This window comes from Plecotus auritus (genome assembly GCF_963455305.1).
Source record: "Plecotus auritus genome assembly, chromosome: 12".
NCBI classification, from domain to species: Eukaryota; Metazoa; Chordata; class Mammalia; order Chiroptera; family Vespertilionidae; genus Plecotus; species Plecotus auritus.
This window is the reverse complement of record NC_137778.1, coordinates 34,539,239-34,557,529: the sequence shown is the minus strand read 5'-3', so window position 1 is coordinate 34,557,529 and position 18,291 is coordinate 34,539,239. Positions and strand designations below refer to the sequence as shown.

At 43.3% G+C, this 18,291-nt stretch overlaps 2 protein-coding genes across 5 annotated transcripts in view; one reads left to right on the top strand and one right to left on the bottom strand.

Moving 5' to 3' along the window:
* The window catches only part of GDAP2 (ganglioside induced differentiation associated protein 2), a 34,604-nt gene extending 29,102 nt beyond the window's left edge, over window positions 1-5,502 (bottom strand). For all 3 annotated transcript variants that reach the window (XR_013959510.1, XM_080649398.1, XM_080649399.1), the window contains exons 1-3: window positions 5,292-5,502; window positions 1,650-1,883; window positions 322-461 (exon numbers count right to left, since the gene is read on the bottom strand). Coding sequence is in view for 2 of the 3 variants with exons in the window: in XM_080649398.1 (XP_080505524.1) it covers window positions 322-461; window positions 1,650-1,816 (307 nt within the window). In the remaining variant the exon portion in view is untranslated. The remainder of the gene's footprint in view (window positions 1-321; window positions 462-1,649; window positions 1,884-5,291) is intronic.
* Window positions 5,503-5,562: 60 nt separating this feature from the next.
* Window positions 5,563-18,291, top strand: part of WDR3 (WD repeat domain 3) — a 32,072-nt gene continuing 19,343 nt past the window's right edge. The window contains exons 1-7 of one of the 2 annotated variants that reach the window (XM_080647433.1): window positions 5,563-5,613; window positions 8,848-9,049; window positions 10,023-10,232; window positions 12,616-12,734; window positions 14,553-14,631; window positions 16,911-17,006; window positions 18,145-18,258. In XM_080647433.1, the coding sequence (XP_080503559.1) occupies window positions 8,879-9,049; window positions 10,023-10,232; window positions 12,616-12,734; window positions 14,553-14,631; window positions 16,911-17,006; window positions 18,145-18,258 (789 nt within the window). In that variant the 5' untranslated portion in view covers window positions 5,563-5,613; window positions 8,848-8,878. Of the gene's footprint in view, window positions 5,635-8,847; window positions 9,050-10,022; window positions 10,233-12,615; window positions 12,735-14,552; window positions 14,632-16,910; window positions 17,007-18,144; window positions 18,259-18,291 lie in introns of both variants that reach the window. The other variant, XM_080647432.1, reaches the window with a different exon arrangement.

Genomic DNA, 18,291 nt, shown 5'->3' with positions numbered 1-18,291 from the left:
TACACACATTTACCTGTTCCCAAAATGACAGTGAGCAATACAAGAGGTATGAAAGCAGAGATGAAAAGAATGGGAGAGAACATGAAGCAAATAAGCATCAAAATTTTGGAAGGCAGACAGTCAGTGACCTAGAAGTAACTGATTTAGCAACCCAGAGGAACCTAACTGTGTGCGGAAATGGGGCAACCAATGTGAAGAAAGGGGGTGGTACTGAAAGGCGGTGTTGGATTCCAGACAGACTGCTTTCATTCAATTCCAGAGTCCACCATGCTCCTGCCGAGACTCTCCCTAAGCAGTAAGTCCTCAAGAAAATCCACTCACCTTTAAGTTTCTGGAGCTCCTCCTTCAAATCAGGCCCTGCCAGCATGAAGATACTTTCTGACACAGGATTCTTATCTGTGAGGTTTTCATTGCTGGTATTCACAATGGCTGTACAGTTCAGCAATGCCACATCTCCTTTCCTGAGCAAACAATAAATAAAGAGCAAGTGTGGGGATGAGGAGGGAGATAAGAAAGCTAGTTTCTAATTCTTGCAAAACATTCTACTCTCAGAAAGATTAATCTGGCATCCTAGATAAATATTTCAAGCAATTCCTACAAGTCTAAAACAAATAAAACTATGTTATTCCTTTGCTTCCTTCACATTAGTTTCATTGTAACAAAATGCTCATAGGGCAGAAGTGGTTGGTCTAAAGAGTTTAGACACAGCAGTATTATTTATAATACCCCAAATGTGAAAACAACTAAACTGTCCATCAACTAATAAATGGATAAACTAAATGTGGTGTATTCATACAATGGGATTTAATTTGGCCATAAAAAGTAATGAAGTACTGATTCATACTACAACATGGATGAAGCTTAAAAACGTTACACTAAGTCACAATTGATTCAATGTATATTAAATGTCCAGAATAGGTAAAGCTATAGAGAGAGAAAGTAGGTTAGTGGTTGCCTAGAATTGAGAGATTGTGCATGTGTGTATTTGGGGGGTGGGGGCAGAGAAAAGGGAAGTGGGTAGTGACTGCTGATGAGCATAGAACTTTGGGTCAATGAAAACGTTCTAAAATTGACAGTGGTGATGATTACCAACTTTGTGATATACTAAAAACCACTGGCTCGTATCATCTAAATTGGCGAGCTGTATCTCAATAAAGCTTTTTATAAAAAATAATGTATTACTACTAAGACATTCAACAAGATAGATGAACTTTTAAATAATTATGCTGAATGAAAGAGGCCAGACTAAAAAGTAGTAAAACTCTAGAAAATGCAAACCAATCTATAGTGACAGAAAGGTCAATGGTTGCTTGGGGATGTGGAGGCAGGGAAGGACCGGAGAAAGGGATTTCAAAGGGACACAAAAAATATTTGGTGGGGGTGATAAATATATTCACTATCTTGATTGTGGTGATGGGTTCATGGGTATATACAAATGTCAAAATTTACCAAATTGTACACTTTAAATGTGTGCAGTTTATGTATGTCAATTATACCTTAATAGACGCACATATGTCTATGCAAAACAACATTTCAACAATGCTAGGGCTTACAAAAAAAGTTTAGAAGAAACTCTGAGAAAAAAGAAATTAGGAAGAAGTCCTGAGAATGTATTATCATACGGTGATATGATTTAACCAAAGAATTACCAAAGAATCACTTTTCCATTGATAGTCTTGTTAAAGAGAAAAGGTGATCTAATGGTGTCTGTTTCGGCTGCAGTATCAGAAGCATTTAATTCATCTTCACAAGAGTCACCCCAGCTTGGCAGTGTATCCACATCCACAAACTGGGAAGGTGCACCCAAGGGATCCATGGAATGGGAACTTCAGCTAGTCTTTTCCCGAATTCCTCAGCAACTCAATATTCACTGGAGACTTGAGCTTAAGAGAAAAAGAAACCAATGTTTCAATAGAGAAGCACAGATATTACTTTACTTCTATTAGAGCAAAGAACTAAACCCTACTGTGAAGTGCCCTAACAGTATATTGTATTATTATAGTCACTTAAACAGTCCATAAAAATCAATGTACAACAAAGGATTGCTAAGTTTTTTCTCTCTAAATTTTTTCCACCTTTTCTAAAATAGGAAGAGGGATTATTTAAGCACTAATTCTTTTCAGAGAATTACAGCCACTAAAATAATCACAGAGACCACCAATTCTTCTTTCCAAAAACATAGGAATATTCATTCAACACTCACATAGTGTCTGCTAATTGGGGGGGGGGGGGGGGGGCGGGAGGGGGAGTGCTAGGTGCTGCAAGAGATACAAAGATAAGTAATTTGTACAATTTAAAGAGTTCAGTCTAATGATAATGTGGCGGAAATATGGAATGAGAAGCAGGGAGTTTACGTCAATCAAGCAGTAAGAGATAATAAAGGTCTGAACTAAGTAGAGAAGGAGATGGAGAAAGCATGGATTTTAAAGGCCTACATTCCTGCTCTGCTCATGTCTGTCTACTCTCTCCATACCAGGATAAAACTGCTTGAGAAGATTATTTTTATTTGCTACTAAAAACTCCTTGAAATTATTTTGAAATAAAGAAACTAATTTTATCTACAAGTTTGTATTTAGTCCATCAAATCGGCCTTTGAAACTGGAGGCACAAGTTCTATTGATCTGTTCACAAGTATTCAGACTTGAACTGCACAAGCTGAAGAGAGGACAAATGGAGACCACACTCCCTTTCCACTTGACTCGTTCTTGAGAGAATGCAGTATCCTCAATTCTCTTTCACAACTTCTTGATCTCCTTCCCCTCAGTCTGCCTAGTCCCCAAAAAATGCCCCTACCCCATTTCTCCTTCGGAAATGGAAACTCTTTTCACTGCTTAACTTTTTAAAGTAATCTGTTTTGCAGCTCTACTTCCTATTCTTCCATTTATGCAACGTACTGCAGTTTTGCTTCCATCTCTCCAACAATGCTAAAACTGCCCTTTCAAAGTCAACAATATCTCCCCAATGTGGAATCCAAGAGCCAATCAACTTTTAGCTGCATTTACTATTGATTATTTCCTTCCTGAAACTCTACTATCTTCTTTGACAGTACACACTCGGGGTTCCCCTTTATCTCCAACCTCATCTAGTTAGCCCTTCTTCCCAGATCTTAAGTCATTGTGACCCACAAGATACTGGATGTTAAATGAGTAGTAAGTAACAGTCGGAGTGCTTACTGTAGGGCAGAGTTTAATGGCATTTAAGGGCAGTGCCATGGCATTTAACAAAGGGTAAAGTCTTTTTCAGTTCCATCTCTAAACAGAAATTTACTTTCTAACCAAAAAGAAATTTAAATCTCCTCCTCCCCAACAATGCAAATGGAGCCCCAAAGCCAAGCTAGGCAGGAAAATCTGATTCCTTATCCTTAAGGAACAATAATTTTTAACATTCTTGGGGTCACAGACCCCTTCGAAAATCACATGAGTGATAAAGACCCTTTCATCACCCAAAATGTGAGCACATAAGCTCATACAAGCACAGATTTCCAAATAAATGTGAGAGGGTTCCCAGACTCAGATTAAGAATCCTAGTGATGGGAAGAATGCAAACAGAGGGCTCAGGTAAGGAGAAAGGATGGGTTCAATCCCCGGTCAGTGCACATACAAGAATCAACCAATGAATGCATAAGTAAATGGAACAACAAAATTAATGTCTCTCTTTCTCCTACTTCCTCTATTAAAAACACCAATTTTAAAAAAAGACAGTAGAATTAAGCAGAACACCTTGGATCACTGTCTCAAAACAACCTAATTGTTGTCTGGATAAAAAGAAAACAGTATCATTTTCCATTTATATCTGTGTACTTATTCTTCAAAATGCTTACACTGATGAGATAGGCCTAGATGAAATTACAAAGAGAGCTGGTCCTTGCTTTTGCTCTCCCTTTAAAAAAATGTTTTTATTGATTTCAGAGAGGAAGGAAGGGGGAGCGATAGAAACATCCATGAGAGGGAACATCAATCGGCAGCCTCCTGCCCGCCCTCTACTGGGATGGAGCCCCCAACCCTGCATGGCACCAACCTTGCATGGCATGTGCCCCAACCGCATAGGGACCATGCTCAACCAACTGAGCCACACCAGCTGCGCTTGACCTCCCATTTCGACCAGTTCATTTTCACTGTCTTTGCATAAATTACAGGCTTACCATTCTTTACGTCTTTGAATTTCACTATTTATTCAGGGTACACTAGATATGTGTGCACAATACCTTTATCCCAACATCAAATCCATTATATTTAAGTCATTCTATGCAAATGGTAAGAATGACTCTTTTCCCCCCAAAATTACTTGCATGGAAAAAACAAACAAGCAGTCAATATGTCAAAAATAAATAGAGTATAACAAAAATATTTCTAAACCGTGTCAATGGCACAGGTCAAATTCAACACCATCATTCAAAAACATCCAAAGCACATGCTGTAATGGTGAGTTAGTAGTACCACATTAAAAGAACTTTACTTTCTTCAATTTTAAGTATTAATACTTTGAGCAATTTTAAATTTAAATAAGAAATTAGGGTTATACTCTTGTATGGTGTATGTACTGGCAACGTTATAAGCTGCATAACCTTAGCACTCAGTCGCAGTTGCTCTTACACCAACTTTTATTAAATTTGAGATTAGTTATCTACAGTTTACACAGTTGTAAAACAGCTTTCTTAGAATCAGATAATCCAAGGGGTGTGATCTAGATGGTAGGTAGCCTGCTAAGTTTTCTACTGAAGCACAGGTTAGCTTTCATTGTCCACAGCTATAGACATCAGCACTCATTTCTGAACATTTCTAGGAAGCCCAACTATACAGGCGAATAGAACTGCAAGAGCACCTAAGCCCCAGTTACCCAGCGAGGGGGAGTCAGCTCTGGTCACTTCCTCCTCAAGCGGCCAGGGAGCGGAAACACAAAGCCGGACCAATGTCACTCCGGGGACTGCGGGGATCCAGACAATTCGGCACGGAACGCCCAGTCCACCGGGGCAACATATAGATCCCATTCTGGGACGATCACCAGCAGGGATCCCGCGCCCTATTTTCTCCCGCACCCAGGGCACGCGCCTCCCCCGTGACCACAGCATCACGATCCCTGTGCCCGGGTCTGCCTACCTTCTCGCCTCCTGGATAAGCCGTCCCCGACGGCGCATCGGAAAAGAGAAACCCAGCAGCGGGGAAGGATCATTCTTCCAGAGAACCCACAGAACTGACCCTTGCCCGCACACCCAGCATGGGTGAGTCCTGTGCGCCCCCACCGCGCCCCCGGCCCGCTCCGCCTCCCCTCCTGGCCTCTGCCCCCCCTTTCACCTCACTCCCGCGGTCCCATCCGGGCGGCAGGCGAGGCAGGTTAAACTCCTCATAGAAAGCCGCCGATCGGCATCCCGGACCACACTTCCAGGAGCTGGAAGAGTAAGGCGATCAAAGTCCCTGGAAGCCGGAATGATCAGCTGCTGAGGCTCCCCGCTGCGAAACACCGACTTCCGTTCCCGGCCGGTGCTCACCAATCAGAGCCCGGATCTTACGTCATTTCCGCCTATAGAGGTCTAGGAAATATCGGATGGAAGAGAGTGGTGGGGGGGAGGACCGGAAGGGGCGGGTCCCGAGCGCCCGGAGCCTCGTGGAAGCTGAGGTGAGGACTCAGCTTGCTGAGGTGAGGACTCGGGGTGCTCCGCTCCTCAATTTTGTTTCCTGGCAGAGGCCTTCGTGGTTGCCAGCAGCAGACGAGGCGAGAGGGAGTTGGGGTCGGTCTCTGGGGTGGAGGGACACCTGGGCGGTGGAGCGCCCCACTGCCGTGGCGGAGGCCGCGCGTGTACGCCCGGGGCCGGCGTGTGCACCGGCTCTCCCGAGGACGCTCCGGCGGCTTGGTCAGTGTGCGAATTCCTCTCACCCTCCCCAGACTGAAGGCTCGGTTTAGGGACGTCCCAGCCCTTCAGTGCAGCATGGAAGCAACGTGTTTGGGGCGCGGGAGGGCGGTGGCTTAGGAAGCAGGGACGGTAGGGGCGCCGAGGAAGGTTAGGTCGTGAGACCAGTGATGATGCCTAGTTGTATGGAAGACGGTCAAGTATTGAGGCTGCGGAAAAGGCCGTGAGAATTGGACCAGCCCCGGAGGGAGTGGGCCTCAGAGGATGTCGCCGATTCAAATAGGTGGAGGGGAGAATGCTTGTTGTTTAGGTGACAGGAACGAAGTGAAAGGCAAGGTGGCAGGACGCGGAAGGAAACCCAATAGCCCGACCCGAGCGAGCTTCTGTGAGAAATGAAGAGGGACAGATTGGATGAGTTCTTGGGAACGGCACACCATTTAGTCTTTTCAAGGGCTTTGGGGTCAGGGCAGCGCGTGTGAAAAAAATTAGGCTGGTAGTAGTAGTACGACGACTTTGAAGTGAAAAGACTTTCTTAAAAATGCAGGCGGAGGTGCCAGATGGGAAACTGGTGCCGGAGCTTAGTGATGAACCGGCTGGAAGCGGAAGTAGTGGGGGGAGAGAGGGGGAAGGGTGCTACCCCAGAGACAGTGGGCGAGGGGGGAGTTTTCGGCCAACGCGGGCCGGGGCCGCGAGAAGCTTGGTGGTTAACAAGAAATGTTGGCGTTAGCCTGGATTGGAATCTGGCTTTGGCATTTAAAACGTGCTCGATGGTAACCAACGGATGCAAAACATTGGGGGGTGAGGGCATGTATGGGAGTGGGGTGTGTGGGGGGGGCAATGGTAAGATATGTACACATATAATACCTTAATAAAAAATAAATAAAATAAATAAAACGTGCTCGATGTCTTTGGGCCAGCTGTTTCACATCTCCGCCTGGTTTCCTGGCCTGTAAAAATTTTTTTAAAATATATTTTATTGATATTTTACAGAGAGGAAGGGAGAGGGATAGAGAGCCAGAAACATCGATGAGAGAGAAACATCGGTCAGCTGCCTCCTGCACACCTCCCACTGGGGATGTGCCCGCAACCAAGGTACATGCCCTTGACGGGAATCGAACCCGGGACCCTTCAGTCCACAGGCTGACGCTCTATCCACTAAGCCAAACCGGTTTCCGCTGGCCTGTAAAATTGAAAATAACAGCAGTACCTACCTTGTAAGGTTATGGTGAAGAATTTTTTTATATTGGTATTTACATACGCGAGGTGCTCTAAGTGCTTTACATATATTAACCCACTTAAGTGACTCAATTGCTGTATGTTACCAGACAATTGTATACGTTTCTTCTGTTAGATACATAACTAGTCAACATACACCGATGGTCCTGACTTAGGATTTTTCTACTTCACGATAGTGGGAAAGGGGGGTATTCATTCCATGCAAACTGCACTTGGAATTTTGATCTTTTCCCAGACCCACCCTATGCTGTAGGATGCTCTTCCGTGAGCTGGGCAGTGAGCCCCAGCTCCCAGTCAGCCACGCGATCACGAGAGTACACAGCCGATACTCTCCATTTGGTCATGTTAGATGCTTGTGCCCACATATAGGCTAAGCTGTGATGCTCTGTAGGTTGGGTGTATTAAATGCGTTTCGATGTGCAGTAATACAATGGGTTTATTGGGAAGCCCCCCGCCCATCGTAAGTCGTGAAGCTGCTATAGTAAGCACGTGTTGGCAGCTATAATATTGTTTTTTAATGAGCCAAAGGTTACTACAAGGTTTTGAGCCTGAATAGCTAGGAGGTTTGTGTGTCTTGAAGTCAGAAAACAAAACACAAGGGGTTCAGGAAGCAAAGTAGGTGTATGTTTTTAGACATGTTAAACGTGATGCTGCAAGGTATTCTAATGGGGATGTCTAATCCGTATTCACCGATGTGGACAGGATGGAAATAAAGATGTGGCCGTCTCCGAGGAAAATACTGTGGAAAGAGTCAGGAGATGGCCAAGGACTACCATGAGGAACAACTACAATTAAGGAATAAGATGAATTGGGGAAGTGTTGATAAATGGTGTAGGTTAAGGGCATTATCACCACGTGAATATTATCTTTCCTTGATTTTTTAACTGGTTTTATGGTGGTTACTGTGCTAAGAAAAATGGGGTCAGTGAGTGGTTACTGTGTTTTTTTAAGTGCATGGGTGTTTGGGGGCTTACTTTTCACGTTACCATGTCAAGAGCACATGGGCCTGGCTTGTTACTTCCTTCACGTGTTGTCTCTCTTATCCATTACCAGTGTTTTCAGTGAATTTGACTTAGTGTGGGAACTATGGCATCTTTCAAAAATAGTGTGCCAAGTTGCTGTGCCATTTTCCGTGCCAAGGGGAGGTGGCTATCCTGACTGTAGTAGAACAATAGGTCTCAAAACGAGGAACGCAGCAGCAGCACTTGGGAACTTGTTAGAAATGAAGTCTTGGGCCCCACCCTGACTACTGAATCAGAAATAGGCCTTGTGGAGGGGGAGGTGGCGTGGGTCCCTGCAGTGTTTTCCTGAGCCCCAGGTGAGCTGGGTACTTACAGCGATTGAGAATCACTGTGCTAGAAGGCAAGTGCTGCGAGGTCAGGGAGTTTGTTGACCTGTATCTAGCATCTACATCAGTACCTGTCTAATTAGTAAGTTTACAATAAATGTTCGTTGATAAATATTTTCAGTCCCAGGCTCTCAGTCTCGGTGTAAAAACTTAAGAGGGTGATGAAATGGACAGAAGCTAATTTAGCGACATTGAGGCCATCAGATATTTGTGAGAGGGGCATGAATGACTATGTGAGCAGTTTGCAACTTGATGAATGAGGGATTGATTACTTGTTGAATCATTGATGAGTAAAAAAGCAAGATGTCCTTTAGGTCATGAATTATATAAGTTAGCCACATGATAAACAGTTGGTGTTTGCTAGCCTAGTAGAACCAACGTACCCAAAGGACTGAGTTTTCTTCGTTTGCCTGTGCAGCTGCCTCACCTGTGGTTTCAGAGCTTCTAACATGGGGCTCACCAAGCAGTACCTTCGCTATGTTGCCAGCGCAGTCTTTGGCCTCATTGGCAGCCAGAAAGGCAATATTGTCTTTGTGACACTTCGTGGGGAAAAAGGCCGCTACGTGGCAGTACCAGCCTGTGAACATGTTTTCATCTGGGACTTAAGAAAAGGAGAGAAGGTAAGCCAGAAATCACCTGGGTCAGTGTTTTGACATATGGGTATTTGAGGATGGAGAGGCAGAAGCAGGAGAGCTCCGATTTCTCGTGCCCAGATTGTGTATGTGTGTGCTCCTAGAAGGGAAATCTTTTTTCTTTGGTTCTAGATAGCCAGGTATCAGGTTCTAGTGTGTTCTACACAAAATTCTGAAAACCACCACCAAAGAGGAGCTTACCTCTTAGGGATCTATTTGTAGTGATACTTAAGGTAATTATTTGTAATCATTATTCCCTACATGTGTGTGTTTCTCTGCTTTACTACTTCTCTATTTGTCAGGTTCTTCTACTTGTCCTCACAGCTAGTTATAAAATTGAAGCATTTAAAAGGAATAGTTCTTTGCTGTGTTGACTAAATCTTCTTCTTACTCAGATGAGGCTCAGGTTATTAAACTAGGCTTTGATACTTTGTGTAACTCTAAACGCATAAGCCTACCACTTCTCCCAAACCAAATACAGGCCTTTTGATCTTGTCCACTCACTGTGTGACTTCAAGAAGTTAATACTTGGATACTTGTTGCTGTGCAGGGTCCCTTGGGGATAAACCACGGTAGCACTCTGGTGCCACATAGGTTGGTTTCGTAGAAGATGGGGCTGTGTTAAGCCAAGGATCTGTTCACAGCCCTTTATGGAAAACCACTTCATGACATAGGATAAGAACCTAGTAATTCATGCCATTGCCTGGGAAATTTCTGCATGTATTATGCTAATGCAGAGCTTTGGAGAAAATAATTTTGCCTTTTCTTGAATGATTCATTGCCCAGTACTAATAATAATTCCTATATTAAAGAAGTTGAGATGGATTCTGGTTTCATTATTATTTGTAAGACTGATTTGGAGTTTCTGGTGCTCTTAATTTTATGGTGCTTGATTATTCCCACTCTTCCCTTGATGACATGCTTAACTTCTCTACTTTTATTTTTATTGTTATGATTTTAGATCCTTATTCTTCAGGGGCTTAAACAAGAAGTCACTTGCTTGTGCCCCTCCCCAGATGGGCTGCACTTAGCTGTTGGTTATGAGGATGGGTCTATTCGAATCTTCAGTCTCCTGAGTGGAGAAGGAAATGTAACCTTCAATGGACACAAAGCAGCCATCACTTCCTTGAAGTATGATCAGCTGGGAGGCAGGCTGGCATCTGGGTCCAAGGTGAGACCTTCAATCAGGTGCCCTGACTTTGATCTTGTAAAGGACTGTAATCCTATGCTTAAGCAGGATATACACAAAAATTGTTGGATGAACAATGGGCACATCATGTACACAACAGTGTAGATGGTAGAAACAGAGCAAGAAGGATGGGTCTGAATGGGGAGGTTCATTTTGTTTTCTGTCATAGTCTCGGATTAGAGCCCATTAACTATAGGAACAAAATGAGTATGCTCCTGGTCACTTCTATATAACATCGTTGTGGAAGTGCTACCCAAAATAGTACACGAGGGCAGAGACAAAATGATCATTCTTTGCCATTGAGTTTAGTAAAATTGGTAGCTTTCCTATATATCAGAGTTAGAAAATGTAATGTAAAAGATTCCATTTACGATGGTTTAATAAGTAACAGACAGAAAAATACTATGAAACTTGACTAATGAAAGTAACAGAAGATTTGAATAGACACACAAACCATGTGCTTAAATAGACAGAGTATTGAAAAGATGCTAGTGTTTTCTAATTAATTAGTATAGCAAAAGCAATTTAAATAAATATCTCAATGGGTTTTGTTGTTAGAACGTGATCAAATAATTTAAAAACATCTATGGAAAAAAACATGAATCATAAACTAGAATTTTGGGAAAGAAGACTAATAAAAGAGTTTCAGTTTTGTGGCATTTTTTTTTTCAGGATTAGGTTTTTTTAGGAGGTTTCAGATATTAAAATGCACTATGAAGTCATAATTGAAAACATACTAATTTCATATCAATACAAAATAGGTAATTATTACAACTTAATGAGAGTTCCAGAAACAAATCTGCTTTCTTATTCCTAATGAGTATATTTTGGAGATGATATTTCTGATGAGTAGAAAATAATGGGTGACTTATAAAATGGTACTTAGACAATTGGCTAACTATGTGGGGAAGGGGATTTAAGTTAAAGCTTTACCTTATGCCATAATATTAAAGAGTAGTTGATATTTCAAGCAAACTAGAAGCTATGTAAGTAAATATGTAACTGGTGCCAAGTGGAAAAAGATTTCAAACATATCAGCAAAGAAACTATAAAGGAAAAAAGATCAATAGATTTGAATACTTAAATTTAAAACATTTGTACTTTTAAACTGTATAGGAAAGCTGTTAGAGTAAACCTTAAGAATTCTCATCACAGGCAGAAAATATTTTTCCTTTTTTTTTTTGGTATCTATATGAGAAGATGGATGTTAGCTCAACCTATTGTGGTAATCATTTCACAATATGTGTACATCAAAACATTCGCGGTACATCTGAAACTTACACAGTGATGTGTAACAATTTGTTCTCAATAAAACGAGGGGAAAGCATGTAATATTTTCTATATCAAAAGAAAGCTTTACTATCATTTGTCTCTTAATAACTTACAATAAAGTGAAAAATAAGACCCAAAGGTAGACAAAAGACATGACTTGGTAGTTTGAGAGAGATACAGATGGTCAGTAATCACCATGTACAGAATTTCTCATTTGTATTCGGAAAATACAAGGCAAATATTAAGACAGCATTTTTAAAAATATATTTTTATTGATTTCAGAGAGGAAGGGAGAGGGAGAGAGAGAGAGATAAAAACATCAGTGATGAGAGAATCATTGATCGGATGCCTCCTGCACATCCTCCAGTGGGGATCGAGCCCACAACCTGGGCATGTGCCCTTGACTAGAATTGAACTCAGGACTCTTCAGTCCACAGGCCGACACTCTGTCCACTGAGCCAAACCAGCTAGGGCAAGGCAGCATTTTTAGCGTGTGAAATAGGCAGTGGTTTTTGAGAAGTTGATAGTGCCCAGAGCTGAGCGGATGGGAAAATGGGTCTTGTACTACCCCTGCTGGACAAAGATATTGGTGCACCCTTTCTGGAGAGTACCTTGATGATATGAGTTGCAAACCTGAAAAATAGGGATACTTTTAACCCAAGACTTTCCCTTCATAGTATTTATCCTGATCAGAGATATATACAAAGATACATATATATAAGAATGTCCGTTTCCACATATTTGTAATGGCAGAATATTGGACACTACCTAAATGGCTAAAATAGAAAAAAATTTTAAATAAATTATTGTATATCCTTAGGATTATTAAGAGACCATTAAAAAATGAGAGCAGTCTGAAAAGACATGGAAAAAGGGAATTAAGTGAAAAAAGGGGAGGGTTTTTTAATGAACAGCATGGTGTTGGTTTAATAGGAAATTATCAACCTGGATATATACATCAAGACTAGAAGAACATAAAACAAAGTATCTGTGGTGATTATAAGGAGCATATAATAAAAGTTTATAATAAAAATGTTACATCCTATTGTTAGGCCTTTATATGATAAAGTTCTGTATTATTTGATGCCTTTAGGACACAGATATTATTGTGTGGGATGTGATCAATGAAAGTGGCCTCTACCGTCTAAAGGGGCACAAGGACGCCATCACACAAGCATTGTTCCTACGAGAAAAGAACCTGCTAGTCAGTAGGTAAAGAAAAAGTTTCGCTTCCAGTTCTTCTCTAGGTGGAGGGTTTTAAAGAGGGAATTTGCTCCATTCCTTACTCATTTCTCCACGCTACACTCACGCTCATGTTCTAGTTTCCTCTGTTCTCTGCTTTTCTCTCCTCTTCTCTTCTTCCCCTCTCCTCCCAAACAGTATCATAGAAGCTATCTGGAGTTATTCATAGTATTTTTAAATTCTATTTTCTGATACCAACTTTTCCATGTTCCTTAACCTCTTGATGTGCCTTCTATAGAATGAGCTGTGCACTTTCTGGATCTCCGGAAAGTTAGGAAATCACAATATGGAGTGGTGGGCAGAGGTGAATACTAAGTATTTGATTTAGCCCAGCGGTCGCCAATCTTTCGGACCTCATGGACCACCAGTGATCCACGGACCGCTGGTTGGTGACCGCTTGTTTAGCCTGTCGAGAAGAGACGTGCTCCGTATTTAGGCCTTCTGACATCTACTAGGTTGAGTCATTTGAAATTTCCATTCGTGTAGGTCAAAAATGATTGGTCAGATATCAGCAATTGCATAGGGTTAACCTAATGTAACAAATATTCCTGAGGAATGGCCACCCAGGAAAGTTTGGGGTCCTGAGATTTGCCGGGCAGTAGCTAGAAGAGCCATAGGAACGACTCGGGAACTTGTGAAGGAGCACACGTGCTGTGCCAGTGGTGGGCTGTTCCTGTGGGGAGGGTGGAACACCAGTGTGTCCTGTTCAGGTAATAGATTCTGTGAGAGCAGGACGACTGCAATTCTACTGGAATATGCACATTATAGTCTAGGGCAGTGGTCGGCAAACTTATTAGTCAGCAGAGCCAAATATCAACAGTACAACGATTGAAATTTCTTCTGAGAGCCAAATTTTTTAAACTTCTAATGCCACTTCTTCAAAATAGACTCGCCCAGGCCGTGGTATTTTGTGGAAGAGCCACACTCTAGGGGCCAAAGAGCCGCATGGGCTCGCGAGCCGCAGTTTGCCGACCACTGGTTTAGGGAAAATAAAGGAGGTGGGATTTTGTAGGAAAGACTTTATAAATGGGATTTTTGTTTTGTTTTTCCCCACTTTGGTCATGAAAGGAGATTTAATTGGATTTGTATTAGTGAGGGAGCAGGGCAGAGTAGAGCCCATTGGCAGGGAATTTTAGAGCCAGATGATGGGAGGTTTTGAGAAGGGTGCTGATGAAGAGCCTGATTTTGAGTCTGGTGTAAACTTAGAAAATTGAGATAAACACTTCTGTATTGGATGTGACAAGGGAACAGGAAAGGGCAGAGCAGCCAGACGAAGAGCTGATAAAATAATTCAGGCAGTAGGCCTTAAATACAGAAATGGATTGGAAGGAATCAAGACTTATTGACTTCACCGAGGTGGCATTTTCAGGATGTAGAGAAAAATGACATGGGAGTCTACAGAGCAGGGAGATCTAAGAAGTTTCTGTTAGACAGTGTGCGAGAATGTTTGTGCTGTGATGATAAACATGATGGGCTTACAGATGAAGCTTATTATTATTAATGATTTTAGAGAGAGAGAAACCAATCAGTGGCCTCCCCACGTGCCCTGACCAGGAATTGAACCCGACACTCTTTGGTGCATGAGATGATGCTCCAACCAATTGAGCCATACCATACCTAAAAGTATTCACATGGAGAGCTCAGATTCTTTACTTTTTAAAAGAAAGTCGGGTAGAATAGCTGTGTTAGACATTGCTGTACATTATCTGTTTAAGGCTACAAATGAGACCTTGGTCTCCCTATTACAAGATTCTTCCTAATAATAATTTTTCCTGATTCTTCTTTTAGTGGGAAAGATACCGTGGTGAAATGGTGGGACCTTGATACCCAGCACTGCTTCAAAACGATGGTTGGCCACCGAACTGAGGTACATGTGGGCTCCCAGGCCCAGGGAAAGAATTCGGGGCAACAAGAAAGGCTGGTTTTCTCCCCCGATCCTTTCATGGCTCTGTGCTGTCAGCAGCAGTAATCGTCCACTGTTACCTTGAGAGACGGTCAGTGTGGTTGGGGAGGTGCCAGCCATCAGCAGATACTGACATTTACTTAAAATTGGCTTTGGATATGTTTTAACCCATGAATATGAGTTTCATCTTTTTTTTTTTTTTTAATCCTCATCCAAGGATATGTTTTTACTGCTTTTTATTTTTTTTTATTATTTTTTTTGTTTGTTTTGTTTTTACTGCTTTTTAGAGAAAGAGGAAGAGAGAGAGAGAGATCTCTGAGTTGCTCCCATTCATGCCCTGACTGGGGAACGAACCCGCAACCTAGATATGTGCCCTAATGGGGAATCACACCTGCAACCCTTTGGTGCAACCAATTGAGCTACCTGGCCAGGGCTAGTTTCATCATCCTATCTAATAAAGAGGGAATATGCTAAGTGACCATCACTCCATCACAAAGATGGCTGCATCCACAGCTGAGGCCAAGTTCCCATAAGGAGCCTTAACAAGCAATCAGCAGGGACCTGAGGCTACGCCCTCCCCCGCCCCCGTGGGGCTTGACAGGGGATCTCAGGCCATGCCCCCCACCCGGCAGGGCTTGACAGGGACCTCAGGCCGCACCTCCCCCCCCCCCTTCACCCGGCAGGGCTTGATGGGGGACCTCAAGGTGCGCTTCCGTGCTGGGCTAGGCGACCTCAGGCTGCTCCCCCAGCCCCAGCGCCAGGCCAGGGGACCTCAGGCTGCGCCCCCCATCCGGCAGGGCTTGATGGGGGACCTCAAGGTGTGCTTCCCATCCTGGTGCTGGGCTAGGGGACCTCAGGCTGCTTCCCCCGTCCCAGAGCAAGGCTGGGGGACCTCAGGACGCGACCCTCACCAGGTGGGGCTTGACAGGGGACTTCAGGCCGCGCCCCCCCGCCCCAGCACCAAGGCCAGGAGACCTGAGGCTGCGCCCCCCTGCTTGGCTGGACTTGACAGGGTTGGGGGAACTCAGGCCGCGCCCCTGCCCAGCGGGGCTTGACGGGGGACCTGAGGCTGCGCCCCCCACACACACACACCTGACGGGGCTTGATGGGGGACCTCAGGCCATGCCCCCCACCCAGCAGGGCTTGACAGGGGATCTCAGGCCGTGTCCCCCACCTGATGGGGCTTGACGGAGGACCTCAAGGCACGCCCCCTGCCCCGGTCTGGGCTCAGGGAACCTCAGGCCATGCCCCCCATCCTGGCACCGGGCCAGGGGACCTGAGGCTACACCCCCTGCCTGGCAGGGCTTGACAAAGGGTGGGACTGGCCAGGTCTGGGGGAGCGGGGTGCGCGGCCAGGTCTGGGTCTCACACAATTTTGAGGTGCATGTGAGTGGGCGGGGACTTGACTCTGGGTCCCGTGGTGAGCCCCAGACTCTGACAGGAGGAAGGTTTTCATATACATTTTACTAATTTTCTTTCATCTCTGACACTTCTGTTATAGAGAAAGGGCAAATAGCAAAATTAAATTATTTCTTCTAATTAATCCCCTTTTAATGTGCATGAATTTCGTGCACCGGGTCACTAGTTTTTAAATAGTAAGTGTCCACCTTTATGATTGTAGGGAGGTTTAATGACACTGTGTGTATAGTACCTGGCCCGGTGACATGTGAATAGCAAATTGTAGTCATTATAAAAGTTACCTGAACTTAGATCTCTTCAATAGAGATCAGGGAATATTACACATCTTTGCATCCTACTCTGTTCAAGCATCCTGCTCTTTCAAAAGCAATACCTGGAGTAAATGAGGAAATGCTTGTTAGATCTCTGGTTATTGATTTGCAGTAGTACTAATATTTTTATTGTTTAGTTCTTGGGTATTTGAGGCTGAATATTATGCAGCAGATATGAATGGAGTTCCTTTTATTTATGAGGTAAGGAAGTATCAGACTTAAAAATCTTCATTTGAGTGGACTCTTGTTAGGATTTATGTTGAACACTGTTCTCTAAATTTAAGGATAGCAAATTGCAGAGAAAAGTCAAGTTATCAGACAACAGTTCTGCCATAGGCCATTTTTTTCTAACAGTGGAATTTCTCACAATCCATGTTGCCAGAATTACCTTAATATTAGACTTTGCAAATGCCAAAGAGATGTCACGACAGTGTACTGAAGCTTTTGGAGTGTCATGTCATACATCCTAGGGTCTTAAAAGTTGTATTATTGGAATCTCTTTATACTCTGTAGGTGTGGGGGTTGGTTCTGGTGTCAGAAGAAAAGCGACTCATCACGGGGGCTTCGGACAGTGAGCTGAGGGCCTGGGACATAGCCTATCTGCAAGAGGTAATTCCTTTTTCTGATCATGTGCCTATCGTGTTTCACCGGTTTTCGGGGCCCATTGACGTTAGAATCGGATGTAATTACTGAGTGCTTCACACAGCGTCACGTAGTACTAAAGGAATGCTATCACATTGATGACCTGCAACTTCTAAACAAGTTTTTCTTCATTCTGTGCTCCATTGCCCTCATGGGTTCGGGCTTGGAAGGATAGCTTTAGGCGTCTAGCTTCTGGTCATGCTAATGTTTTAGTTTGTGGGATTCTTAGCCTAATATTCCTGGACCTTTGGTGTCCATGGATGGACTTGAGAATATCAGTGACTCTTTCCCCTCAAACAAAAGTCTGTAAAGTTTGTGTGTTTCTAAATACATATATTCTGAGATCTATAACTTTTTCTCAGATCCTCAAAGATTTTGTGAGGAAAAGGTTCTGGACTTTAGGTTTTTTTGTTTGTTTTTTTAAATATAGTTTTATTGATTTCAGAGAGGAAGGGAGAGGGATAGAGAGATAGAAACATCAATGATGAGAGAGAATCATGGATTGGCTGCCTCCTGCACACCCCCTACTGGGAACCGAGCCCGCAACCCGGGCATGTGCCCTTGACCAGAATCGAACCCAGGACCCTTCAGTCCGCAGGCCGACACTCTATCCACTGAGCCAAACCAGCCAGGGCTGGACCTTAGGTTCAGCTGGAGTTCGGTGTGTGGTGTGTCCAGCAGCCACTTTGATAGGTTCTAATTAGTAGGCGAGGGCTTAGCTTTTCTTTATTTAAGGGGAAAGTATAACCTCCCTTGCAATGCTTTTGCAATTCTTAATGCCAGTTTGAATCTTTCCCTCTAGAATACCTTTTACCTAAGAAGGTTTTAAGGTTAATGAAAAGTCAGTCATCATTTTGTCACCTTTTACTAAATAATAGTTCTTATACTCTGGAAGTTACTGGAGGTAGGATAGCCAACAAGGTTTTGTATGCATTTGTTACCGTCAGTCTTTAATATATCCTGATAAATGTCCTGCCACTGAAGAGGTTTGATCAGAGAGATGACTGAGTGGAGGGTACTAGTGGCCATCAGGTTCCTAAGTCATTAGGGTTAAGAGTCATTTCCTAGAACGTATTATTTCATATTTTCCATTTTCGTAAAACAGATTCAAGATCTAGAAGAACCAGAGCCCAAGAAAATCAAGGTGTCGTCCCCTGAAGTACAGGACACACGTGAAGCAGAGGATGGTGCCCTCGAGGTGGACGAGGCTCCTGAGGATGTAAGGCATTTCTGTTTCTGATTTCTCATTGAG